Source organism: Aedes albopictus, chromosome 2, assembly GCF_035046485.1.
Source record: "Aedes albopictus strain Foshan chromosome 2, AalbF5, whole genome shotgun sequence".
NCBI classification, from domain to species: Eukaryota; Metazoa; Arthropoda; class Insecta; order Diptera; family Culicidae; genus Aedes; species Aedes albopictus.
The window spans coordinates 515,248,655-515,261,811 of NC_085137.1; the positions used below are offsets into that span (position 1 = coordinate 515,248,655).

At 40.1% G+C, this 13,157-nt stretch overlaps 1 protein-coding gene across 20 annotated transcripts in view; it reads right to left on the reverse strand.

The window, feature by feature from the left end:
* Positions 1–13,157, reverse strand: part of LOC109411457 (epsin-1) — a 66,605-nt gene that overhangs the window by 13,224 nt on the left and 40,224 nt on the right. For 11 of the 20 annotated variants that reach the window (XR_009998122.1, XR_009998123.1, XM_029870179.2 and 8 more), the window contains 9 exons: positions 12,510–12,949; positions 2,424–2,506; positions 1,891–2,352; positions 1,604–1,809; positions 1,388–1,538; positions 1,287–1,319; positions 576–854; positions 381–500; positions 190–319 (listed from right to left, as the gene is read on the reverse strand). Coding sequence is in view for 18 of the 20 variants with exons in the window: in XM_029870179.2 (XP_029726039.1) it covers positions 190–319; positions 381–500; positions 576–854; positions 1,287–1,319; positions 1,388–1,538; positions 1,604–1,809; positions 1,891–2,352; positions 2,424–2,506; position 12,510 (1,465 nt within the window). In the remaining 2 variants the exon portion in view is untranslated. The remainder of the gene's footprint in view (positions 1–189; positions 320–380; positions 501–575; positions 855–1,286; positions 1,320–1,387; positions 1,539–1,603; positions 1,810–1,890; positions 2,353–2,423; positions 2,507–12,509; positions 12,950–13,157) is intronic. The other 9 variants (XM_029870185.2, XM_029870184.2, XM_029870187.2 and 6 more) reach the window with 3 other exon arrangements.

The following is a 13,157-nucleotide window of genomic DNA, read 5'->3' on the forward strand; positions in this document are numbered from 1 at the left end:
TATGAACTTCAGGCTTTACGTATGACTTTCATACCATTTCGTTTGGTAATTCGAAAAACATCAACATTCGAGTTGAAACAGAGCGAACCATAAATGTCGTGTCTTGTCTCGCGTCGCGTTTCGTGAATGCCGTGTTTATTCTTAACCTACGTTAGCACTAAATACACTAATTGACAGTGAGGTACTTACATCCATTGTTGTTCAGATTGTTGTTGACTGCATTGCTGTTATTGCTCCGTTTGGTAATTATATCGAACTCGTCGAGGTCCGAAGCTGGCGAGGTAATAGCTCCCACTGGGGATGGTCGATGTGCTGGTAACTGAAATAAAGAAACTTGGTCTTAGCAAAGTAAACCCTTACATACATGCAAAACGACTTACCGCAAAAGCTCCATCTGCCATTGGTGCCCAAGGATCTTGCTTGGCGGGATTTGAACTAGGAGGCTGCCAAGGATCAGCCGTAGGCACTGGTGTAGTTCGTTTAGGCTGCCACGCGTCGCTCTAAAATCAAAAAATAACATTGGATTTGTAATTCTCTGGATACCTAATCAGCTTGAAAAAAAAAACGACACATACCGCACTGGGAGCAGATGTTTTCAGCCACGGATCGACATTTCCATTGGTTCCGGCAACGGGGGCAGTCGCACCGGCACCGGTTCCATTCTGGAGCCAACCTTCCACCGATGAGCCTGATGTGACCGAGGGCGACTGTGTCCGCGCTGGTGCCCAAGCATCCAGGCCAACACCGGCTGCTACTACTGGTGGTCTCGCAGTCGGTGGAGGAAGTGCTGAGGCACTGTTTAGCCAGGGATCGACAACCGGAGGGGAGGACGTTCGTGACCATGGGTCTGTAGTCTGGAAAAGCAAAATTAGCGGAAAATATATGTTGATATGTGGATGAAGCACCTTTGTCTGTATAGCAATACGATTATATTTCAAGTTAAAATACGCTGGATACTTCACTACTTGCACTGGAGTCTATCTTGTTTGGTATGCCATTTGGCATAATGCCGTTTGTCATGCAATCGATTCGAATATGAACCGTTTGGCTTATTGGTAATTTAGCAAAACTTGACATTCTGGAAGTTTTCAGGGAATGTTATAGAATTCGAATGATCATTATGCCATATGTACGTTACAAAAAAAGACTGTATGCCAAACGACATAATACCAAACGGAGTAGACCCACACTACTGCTTATTACATTTCTACGTAGGTTTTCTGGACGTGATAAATTGGGAGAGGGGTCAACCATATCACTCGGTAAGAGGACAATTGATAACGTACCGCGGCATAAGCCCCTTCCGGAATGTTCAACGACTGTATTATAATTTTGAAATGCATTTCATTGATTTTGATAATTAAACAGTATCAATCCTATCACTTACCTGTGGTCTAGATCCTCCGGCAACTGGTAGTCCCCATGGGTCGGTACTAGTCGATGGACCCGGTTGCTGTGATGGACTGGAAATACTGGCGGCCCCGAATGAAATGTCCAGCAAATCAACCAGGGCACTATCGGCTGGTTTTGTATCATGTCTGCAAATAATCAGCGAAAGATTGAGTTTTATCAAACACTTGAACACTATATCAACAGTTCATACTTAAAGTCCTGCTCACTCTGGCTCAGTGCCAGCTGCAACCGTACGTCGTCACTTCTTCGTTTTTGTTCTTCCTGTTCGGCTTCTTCGCGTGACATGGCCATCGCCAACTGTAGCTGCAGTTCTTCCTCTCCCACCGTCTGAGGCCTGACGAATTCGATTTCCGACACCGGCCGCCCGGTTGGTTCTCCTTCGCCCCAATTTGGAGGCTATACGGAAAAGTAAAGAAAACAAAAAAATACAAGATTCAATAACATTTCGCCTATAAGAAAACAGGAATTTATACATACGCGAGCATCTCTGGTGGTGGGACCGTCAATGGACCCATCCGAACCGAACCCGCTGGCCGTCCGGGCAAAGCGTTCCTTTGCCTTCAACGCCCTCGCCCGTTCGTTTTTCAACCGTTCGTCATCCTTCAGCAGCGACACCAACTGTTTGGCCTTTTCCCGAACGTGCATGCCCTGGTCCTTGCCCTCTTCCACATATTGGAAATCCTTTAGCGTCTGGATTGCGTAGATGTTTTCCTTGCACTGTTGGGCCACCTTCTCGGTGCCCGTTTTGATGAGATACTCCAGCAGCAGCAGGGCCTTGTACACGTGGCGCCAATTTTTGCCATGGTCGTTGGTTCGCTTCCAAATCATTTGCATAATCTCCGAGAAGGCTACCACGTTGTACGTCAAATCGGCAATTTCTGCCATGATGGTCGATGAGGGACCCCATGGGTCGTTGGAGGTCGCCTCCCGCACTTTGACCTTCAGAGAAAAATGGAAAAATTGGTTACCTAATTTCATACGAGTAATTTCGCAATCAAAGCGAAATTTACCTGAGCATCAGAATAGTTGTGTGCAAGATTTTTGATGTTTCGCCGTATGCCAGCGACATTCATTTGCGTGTCGTTTCGTTTCACTGGAATGAGTAAATGTCGAGAGTGTTAGAACAAAGACGTAATTGATTATATGATACTGCTGTAAGTTGTCGCACAATAAATGACTCGAATGAATATAATTTTCTTTTACTTTCGTAAACGAATGCGTAAATAGTGTGGCCTCAAGTACACAGAAACAAATATTTGATTTGACAAGTACTTAAAGAATTCCTCTAAGGATTTCACCAGACAATTCTCCGGGAATTTCCCCTGGGATATCTTTAGAGGTTCCTCCAGTTATTGTTCCAATGCTTTTTATGAAGATTCCTGAAGGAATTTCTCCAGGGATTCCCGAAGAAATTTCACCAGAGATCCTTTAATGTTTTCTGCAGGTATTTCTTTAGAAATTTCTCCACATATTCCTTCGAGAATTCTGCTAGAGATTGCTCCAATAATTCCATATCAAATATTTGTTCAGGATTTTTTTCCAGAAATTATTTCAGAAAATTTTACCCGAAATTATTGAAAAATTAATTCAGGAATTTCTTAAAAAACTTGTTCAAAAAATATTCAGGAGTCCATTTGAAGGAATCAATAATTCGTCCAGAAATGGACATGGGTATGGATTCCTTCAGATTTTTTCCAGAGATTTCAAGAGAAATTTTTGGTTAAGAAAATTTTCGTGGGATTTCCTAAAGAATTCCTCAAGGGATTGCTTCCTGAAGAAGTTCCTTCAGGAATTTCTCCAGGTATTTCTCCAAGAATTTCTCCAGGGATTCACTCGAGTGTTCCTTCTGTGATTCGTTTAGAAACAACTTCAAGAAGTATTTTAAAAAATTCTCTATTTTTATAGGAACTTTTCTTGAGATTCCTTCAAGATTTCTCTAGAAATCTCTTCAATGATTTCTTCAGCTCTTTTTCTGGGAATTCTTCAGAAACTTCTCCTGGGATTTCTTCAGGTTTTTTTCCTGCGATTTCTTTTTCAGGAATACCTCAGGGAATTCTCGCAGGGATTCCTCTAAAAATTCAACCAGGAATTCCTGCAGCAATTCCTCTAGGAATTTCGCTACAAATTCCTCCAGAAATTCCTCTAGAGATTCCTCCAGGGATTCTTCAGGAATATCTCCAGGGGTTCCTCCAAGAATTCCTCCAGGAATTATTCCAGGGAATCCCCGGAGGACTGCTCCAGTGATTCTTCAAGGATTTCCTCCAAGAATTACTCTATGGGTTCCTCTGAGAATTTAAACAGGGATTCCTCCAGGATTCCTATAGAGATTCCTCCTAGAATTGCCCAAACCATTCCTCCAGGAATTCTTTCAGGCATGTCTTTAGAAATTTCTCCAGAAATCGCTCCAGGCATTCTTACACAAATTCCTTCAGGAGTTCTTTAAGAATAACGATAAGGATTCCTCCATTAATTTTTCCAGGAATTTCTCCAAGGATTTTTCCAGAGATTTATTCGAGAATTGCTTCAGGGATATTCACAGTAGGGTGGCCCACACTTATATGAAAAACAAAAATTTCGAAAAATTACAAGTCTTACCTCCTAAATCAGTTGTTTTGGACTCCCAGAATCTACGTTCAAAATTTGAGCAAAATCGGTTGAGCCTAAGGGGGCGCTCAAAACGCTTGAAGTTTGTTTGGGAAAACTTGGCCAAATGTATGCAGAAATTTTAAGTTTTTGAATTTTGCCGCTAGGTGGCGCTGTAAGCGTTCAATAATCAAACCCTTTGGTATTGTTGTAGGTGACTATATGCCAAACAACTTTGTCGAAGACCGCGAAGTGGTCCGACGGCTGTGAAAAAAGTTATACCCTAGGCAAAGTAAGGCAAAGTATTGAGATATTATTATTGATATTATTCCTTTACATGTATTGGAAAAATAACAATAAAGTTTATCCTCACTTTTCCTAGGGTATAACTTTTTTCACAGACGTTGGATCACTTTGCGGTCTTCGACAAAGTTGTTTGGCATATAGTCACCTACAACAATACCAAAGGGTTTGATTATTGAACGCTTACAGTGCCACCTAGCGGCAAAATTCGAAAACTTAAAATTTCTGCATACATTTGGCCAAGTTTTCCCATACAAACTTCAAGCGTTTTGAGCGCCCCCTTAGGCTCAACTGATTTTGCTCAAATTTTGAACGTAGCTTCTGGGAGTTCAAAACAACTGATTGAGGAGGTAAGACTTGGTATTTTTCGAAATTTTTGTTTTTCATATAAGTGTGGGCCACCTTAATTCACAGGCATTCCTCCAGGGATTTCTCTACGAATTTCTCCAGGTATTCCCGTAGGGATTCAGGATTTCTTCCGAGAATTCCTCCAGGAATACCTCCAGAAATTCCTTTAAGGATTCCTCCACGAATTCTTCTATTTACTCCTCCCAAAATTCCTCTAGAGATAAATTGAGGAAATTTCTCCTGAGAATTCTCCAAGAATTCCTCTAGGGATTCAACCAGGAATTCATCCAGGGTCTCCTCTTCAAATTCCTCAAGGGATTTCGTTCGGAATTTGTCCAGAAGTTCTTCTAGGATTTCCTCCAGAGATTCATCCAAGAATTGCTTTAAGGATTCATCCAGAGACTAAAAAAAATCCTCCAGATATCCCTCCAGGAATTCCTCCAGAAATTTCACGAAAAATTCCTCCCAAAATTTCTCTAGGGATTCCCTCAAGAATTCCTCCAGGTATACATTCAGAAATTGCTCAAGGATTCTGTCATGAATTCCCCCGGGAATTCTATCAGAGATTTCTCCAAGGATTTTTTCAGCGATTCCCCCAAGAATTGCTTCAGGGTTTCCTCCAGAAATCCCCCAGGGATGTCCTCAGGAATTCATCCAGGAATTCCTCAGACGATTTCTCTAGGAATTTCTCCAGAACTGCCTTCAAGAATTCCTCCCGAAATACCTCTAGGGGTTCCTTCCAGAACTCATCTAGTAATTCCTACTTCCTGCAGGAATTGCTCCTGGAATTCATCCAGGAATTTTTCCAGGTAGTCTTTCAAAAATTCTTCCAGGTAGTCTTTCAAAAATTCTTCCAGGTAGTCTTTCAAAAATTCTTCCAGGAATTCCTTCAAAAAATCCTCTAGAGGTTTCTCCACGGTCTCCGCCTCAAATTTCTCTAAGGATTCTGCCCGAAATTTTTTCACAAGCTACTCCAGAGATTCTGCCAGGGTTTTGTCCAGAAGTTCCACCATGCATTCCTCCAGCGATTCCTCTAGAAATATCTTCAAAAATTCCTACAGGAATTCCTCAAGAGATGTCTTCTGTAATAGCCCCAGGGATTCTTCCAAGAATTCATCCAATGATTCCACCGGGAATTCCTCTAGGGATTCCTCCAAAGTTTCCTCCAGGCATTCCTGCAGAAATTCCTCGAGCGATTCCTTCAGGAATTCTTTCAGGGATTCATCCAGGAACACCTCCTGGGATACTTATAGAAATTCTTCCTAGGAATATTCCAAGAATTTTCCCAGGTATTGCTCCAGGAATTTCTTGATTTGATGAATGATTTCTTAAGAAATTCATCTCGGAATCTCTTTAAACATTCATTCAGGGGTTCCTTTAGAAATTTCAGAAATCCTTCCATCGTCCTTTCAAGGGATGCATCCAAGAAATTGTCCAGGATTACCTGAAGATTCCCAGGAACTCCTACAGCGATTTATAGGGGAACTTACGTATTTTCGGCAGTTTTGTTCTCTTCGTCGTGGTATTTTTTTTTAAACCTATTGGATCCAGAGTTGGCCTTAAATCCTTCCCAACCAAGCTGAATTATATGGCCAAGTTTCAGGCAATTTGGCCGACAAAAACCCCCCATGACGAAGAGAACAAACCTGCCGATAATACCCTTTGTCACCCTATTTGAATTCTAAAAGATAATTTTAGAGGGATGCATATAGAAGCCCGGGAGGATGCAAGATCTTCAAGAAGACATCAAGGAAGTCTTTCACAATTATTGCCAAAAATATCTAGGGGGTTCATCTATGGATTTATGGCAAAGAAATACTTTCAGAAATTCGTCCTGCGATTCTTTGAGGAATATATCCTGATATTCGTTTTTTCACCAAGAATGTCTTCAAGAAGTTATCAATTGATTTTTTTCAGGAACTCCTTCAGAGATTCCTCTAGGAGTTATTCCAGGGAGGTTTTGTAGATGTTCCTCTGAAAATCCCTGAAGGACTTCCAAAAAAATGTCAAGGAACTCCTTCAGAAATTCCACCGGGAATGTCCAACGATTGTTTTAGGACTTATCCTAGGATTTTTTCAAGAATTTTATCAGGGATCTTTTTTTCTTATTTTGTGTACGGATTCCTCCGAAAATTTCTCTTGAAATTGCTAAAGAAGTTGTCTAAAAAATTCCAGGTATTCCAGCTGTTTTTCAGGAGTTTTTTTAAGGATTCCATCAGGAATTCTAATAATAAGTCCAGGGATTCTTCTAAGCAACACACATTTCAAATAAGAGTCACGGCAGTGCAAGTTTTGGTTGCGCATAAATCACTGTGACTTAAGGACAGACTTATTAGAGTCCCAAAATGGCCGCCACAATGGCTGACTTTGGCACCTACTCACGATTTCGAGGGCACAAATCTCTTCGTAAACAAAACCAGTGCACCTGAGCTTTTTATTTTAAGCTAATTACAAGTGAGCAAGAACAGAATAATGAAATACATTGTTGTTTGAAGCTTGCTTCTTTAGATTTGTGCGTCTGAAGTTTCGATGTAATGTTGAAGCGGGATTTCAAGACGTTTGTCCTTAATTTAAACAAATAAGTACTAACATGCTAGAAGCGCTTTCAAACATTTCTCCAGGGAAGACTCTTTCGGAATTCTCCCAGAGTTTCCTAACGGAATTTATCTAGGAAACGCACCAGGAACGTCTCTAGGAATTCCTTCTTAAACTCTTCCAAACATTCATTTTTGAATACATTCCAGCGATTTGAACAGGAATTTCTTCAGGTGAATTCCAGGATTATTTCTAGAATTCCAGTATTTGAAAGTTCTCCGGAAATACCTTCAGAAAATTGTTCTAAAAATTCTCCACGGATTCCCTTCTGGAATTCTTGATGGGATTTCTTAAAAGTTTCTTCAAGTGATAGTTTCAAGACTGTTACAAGATATTCAAGAATTCTTTCAAAGATCCTTCCAAAAATACATCGATTGACATTTCTACACGTTTATGCTCTGAGATGAGTATATGCAGTACATTTTCAAAAAATCTTTGGACGAGTTTACATTATGTCCTACTAGAGAAAATATTGAAGCAAATCATGAAGAAAATTCTGGGTTAGTCCAAAAAAATAGTTCGTATTTTCCAAAAGAGTTTAGCTATGATTTATTACGAAAGTTTTATAGATTTTAACAAAAAAAAAATTATGAGCATAGAAGAAATTATACACGACTAAGGAAAAATCCTTATTATTCCAAAAATTGGTCACCGCTACACCACCACGCTGATTTATTTACATAAATCAGCGAGCAATGATTATGGATTTGTAAAATTCTGACATACTGGAGACATCATCAAAGCAAACCTTCTTCAAGAGCTCCAGTCAATGTCAAATGATTCTAAGTTTGCAGCAAAGAAGCAAAGCAGACATGTCGGTGGAAGGATTCTCCCAAGGAGTCAAAAAGCCGGAGATGCCCCAAGCAAGGGATCCCTGAAAAAAATTATTAAGGAAATCCCAGATTGGAATTTTCAAGGAATTTCACAAGGAATCTTAGGGAGATTCCCAGGAATCCCATGGAAATTCCAGCAAGAACACCAGAATACCAGAAATACCAGCAGGAATTACCAAAGGATTTCTAGGAGGTCTCATCGTAAAATATCCAGGAGGAATTCTTGAAGGCATTCCAGGGGGAATCTTCGTAGGAATTCCATTAGGAACCCCTGCAAGAATGCCAGCGGGAATCCCCACAAAAATTCCAAGAGTAAATCCCAAAGGAATTCTAGCAGTAATCCTCAAAGGATTTCCACCGGGAATCCTCAAAAGAGCTCCAGTGGGAAATGCCAAGGAAATTCAAGAAAGAGTCTCCAAATGATTTCTAGGAGAAATCAACGAAAAATATCCAAAAGGAAACTGTACGAATTCCAGGAAAAATCCCTGAGGGAGGAATTGCCGAATGAATTCCAGGGGAAATCCTCAAGGAATTCCAGGATGAATCCTCGTGGAAATTCCAGAATGAATTCCCGAAACAATTCTAGGAGGCGATCGAAGACGAATGAATTTCAGAAGGAACCCCCGGATAAATTCCAAAAAGAATCCTCGAAGAAACTCAAGGAGGAATTCCAAGAGAAACTCCCGAAAGAATTCCAGGAAGAATTCCTGAAGCAATTCTAGGAGGAATCCCTGGAAGAATTCTATGAGAAATCCACGGAGGAGTTTTATGAGCGATCCCCGAAAGAATCCCAGAAGGAATCTCCGAATAAATTTCAGGGGGAATCCTCGAAGGAAGTTCAAGAGGAATTCTCGAGGAAATTTCTGGAGGAATCTCTGACAAAATTACAGGAGAAGTCCCCGAAGGAAATCGGGGAAGAATCCCGGAAAGAATTTCAAAAGGAATGCACGAAAAAAATCTAGGAGGAATTCTAGGAATTAATTCCAGGAGGAATTCTAGGAGGAATCTCCAAAGGAATTCTAAGAGTAATCTCTGAAGGAATTCCAGGAGGAATCCCCGAAGGAAGTCCAGGAGGAATCCCTATAGGAAGTCCAAAAGGAATACCCGACGGAATTCCAGGAGAAATTCCCAAGGGAATTGAAGAAATTACAGGAGAAATCCCAGAAATCTCCGAAGGATTTCCAAGCAAAATTCTCAAAAGATTTTCAAGAGGAATCTCCGAAGGATTTTCAAGCGGAATCCACGAAGGATTTTCAAGAGGAATCCCTGATGGGAGAAATCCATTAAGAAAGTCCAGGAGGAATTTCCGAAAGAGTTCCAAGAGGAAACCCTGAAAGAATTCCAGGAGAAATTCTAGGAGTTTTCTCCGAAAGAGTTTCAGGAGGATTGAAATAGGCTCCTAAAGGCCTATCTCAATTTTAGCATAAATCGGTCAAGTATTGGTTAATATGACATATTTTGTCATTTTTCATGTATTCCTGTCAGGTTATGGGCTTTACCTATTAAATAACTATTTTAAAAATTTAATATTTTTTAAAACTCTTTTTGTTCAGCACTCAATTTTGAATAAATTTTGTTTACCGTGTATGTCAAACAGGAACATTTGTTGTCAAAAGTGAGCCAATGTGATTTCTTTTGCAGCCCGTCGGTCCATTTTTGTTACGTCAAGGTTGACCTCGAAAGTCAAACAAGAACTGTTTACCATTATTTTATTTTCGAGTTTATTAGCCTTTCTGTCATTGTTTTAGATTGGAAAAAATTTTATTGAGATCAGAATAGCATGCTTCTTCGTGTTATACAACAAAATCGAGAAAATATTTTTAACTTTAGGAGCCTATTATCCTCACAAGTCGCAGGAATTCCACAAGAAACACCCTAAACGAATTCCCGGAGGATTCCCCGCGGGAATTCCTAGAGGAAATCTCTAAAGATTTCCAGCACGAATACCAAGGGAATTCTAGCAGTAATCCCCAAAGAAATTCCAGCAGGAATCCCCAAAAGAATTCCAGTGGGAATTTTCAAGGGAATTCGAGAAATAATCCCCAAAGGATTTATAGGAGGAATCAACCAAAAATATCCAAGAGGAATCTCAGAAGCAATTCAAGGAAACAAGTGAGGAAATTCTGAGAGGAGTCCTCGTAGAAAGTCCAGGAGGAAACCCTGAAAGAAGTCCAGGAGGATTGCTCGACGGAATTCCAGGAAAAATTCCCAAAGGAATTCTAGGACAAGTCCTCGAAGGAAGTCCAGGCGGAATCCCCGAAGGAACTCCAGAAGGAATCTCCCAAGGAATTCCAAAAGGAATCCCCAAAGGAACTGAAGTAGGAATCTCCGAGAACATTCTAAAATGAATCCCCGAAAGAATTCTAAGAGAAATCACCGAAAGAATTTTAGAAGGAAACCTTTAAGGAATTCCAGGAGCAGGAGCTATCCTGGAGAAATTCCATGAGGAATCCCTGCAGGAAACCAAGGAGGAATCGCCGATGGGATTCCTGGAGGAATCCACGAAGTAATATCAGGAGTAATCCCCGAAAGAATTTTAGTGGGAATCCATGAAGGAAATCCAGGAGGAATCTCCGAAGAAATTCCAAAGGAATCGACGAAGGCAATCCAGAAGGGATGCCCGAAGAAACTTTACGAGATATCCCCGAAGGGATTCCAATCCCCGTAAGAATTCCACGAGGAATCTCCGAAGGAATTCCAGGAGGAATACCCGTAGAAAGTCCAGGAGGAATCCACGACGGAATATCAGGAGAAATCCCTGAAAAAAAAAACCAAGAATCCTCGAAGGAAGACTAGAAGAAATCCTCGAAAGAATTCCAGAAGAAATACCCGAAGGAATTCTAGGAAGAATCTCTCTCCAAAGAACTTTCAGTAGGAATCCCCAAAGGAATTCCAGGAGGAATCCGGGAAGGAAGTCCAGGAGGAATCTTTTAAGGAATTTCATGAGGAATCCCCGAAAAAAATACAGGAGAAATCCCTGCAAAAATTTCAGGGGGAATCTCCGAGGGTTTCCAGGCATAATCCTCGAAAGATTTTCAGCGAAATCTCCCAAGGGAATCTTTCCGAGAAGGGGAAGGATTTGCAGGAGGTATCTCCGAAGGATTTCCAGGAGGAATTCCCGAAAAAAATCCTGGGGAAATTCCAGAAGGAAAACCTTGAGGAAACTCCATTAGAGATCTCTCAAGAATTTCCTGGAGATATGTCTGATTATAATCCTAAGGAAATAATGAAGGAACTCCAGTAAGGAATTCCTGTAAGAATACTCCTGTAGGAATTTCTGAATGATGATGATGATTAACCTGGGCTTGTAAGGGGAATATCTGTAAATAAAAAAGAAACTCAACGCGGTTTTCTTTTTATTTATTCCTGAATGAGCTTCTGGAAAGATCTCAGATATAACTCCTGGAGACATCCGTGAGTCCTCCTATAAAAATCTCCGAAAGAACTCCAGGAGGGATCTCTGAAAGACCTCTTGGAAGAATCCCTAAATGAGCTTAAAGCATCTTAGAAGGAACTTTTGTATTAATCTTTGAATGAACTTTTGGGGGAGTCCCTCAATTTTCCTGGAGGTATGCTTGGATTCTCCTGCAAGAATATCTGGAGGTAATCGTGGAGAGATTTCTGAAGGAACTTCTGGAGGAATCCCTGAAGAAATTCAGGAGAAACCTCTCAAGAAACATCTGGACTTATTTCTGTAAGAACTCCTGCAGGAATTCCTGAAAGATTTCCTGATGGATCTCCAGGAGGCATCTATGAATCCTCCTGAAAGAATGTCTGAAGTCTAGTTTTCTTAAAGTTAACAGTGATTTGAAAGATACTTAAGAGTCCTTGTACAAAAAAATCCCAATCGCTAACATAAACATCCGAGGATTTCTTGATTTCTTCGCTGTTAGTTTTTTTTAGATTTTCCGTGGTTATTATTCCAGGAAGTCATTGTTATTTTTTTTTAATTTCCAATTCATTTTTATGATGGTCTTTTCAAGCACAATATTGCTTTGTGCCGCAACGAAACTTTTCTGAGTATTGTAGAATATGGTTTCTCATAGACGGTATGGAAAACCAGAACATTCTAAATAATATATCTTGTATAACTAATATTTTAATGATCGCGATAAACTAAAAAAATAAACTCGAATCATTGATCGACAATTTTACCAAACTTTTTTCATGTTTATACTGGATATTGGAATCGACTTACTTGAACAAAGAGTTATCTCTTGAAAAAGTTGCGAGATTTACTTTTTGACGTTTAGTTTCTGTTGATTTAAGCATAAAACAAGCCATGCAAAACACATGATAATGCATATTCCCTTTTAATGATTTTGTTGTGATGGTCATCATATTCAATATGTTTGTTTAATATAAAATGTGAATACATAGTAGGAATACAGCATAGTTCTATTAATACTAAATAATAAAAGCGTTACAACTTACTCGTGAAGGAATGATTGTGCTGCCTATAAGATCTTCTACTGTTCGGAGGGTGGCGCAAATGTGATGAGTAGCTCTCTAGTGATTATTGATGCTGCTCTTGCTGGCGTGGATGATACTAGTGTTGCAGTTGATAATGTTGAATGCACAACAAACACGATACACTCATAAATTTTCTGATTAGATTTTGGGTTAGTTGCGGGTTCAGGAACGTTTCGTTTTTGTCTCACAACAATTTTGTCTTCTTCTTCGAATTAACTACAACAACACTCACACATGATCACACTGCAGCACACTGGAACATAACGGGGGATAATCTATCAAAACAGAAAAGAATTCGCACCTGAATCCTCAACTGTTTTCGGCACACTAGTTATGGCCTGAAGCGAGCAGTTGACTAAAATTAGAGATCAGCACTCAGAGGTAAAGCATTGCGCGTGGCACTGGAATTAGAGAAAGAAAAAAGGAACAACATTGAAAATCTGGAAATTTATGCGTAACTGTTAATATGAGTTTTAGTGAGGGTCGTAGTGATCACATACTATCGTTTCTGTTCATTATTATGGGTTGATTGATAGCACTGGCCTAAAAATGTAATGTAACAATAAATATAGGTAATAACATTTTTTTGCACCGTTTGCGTTCAAAATA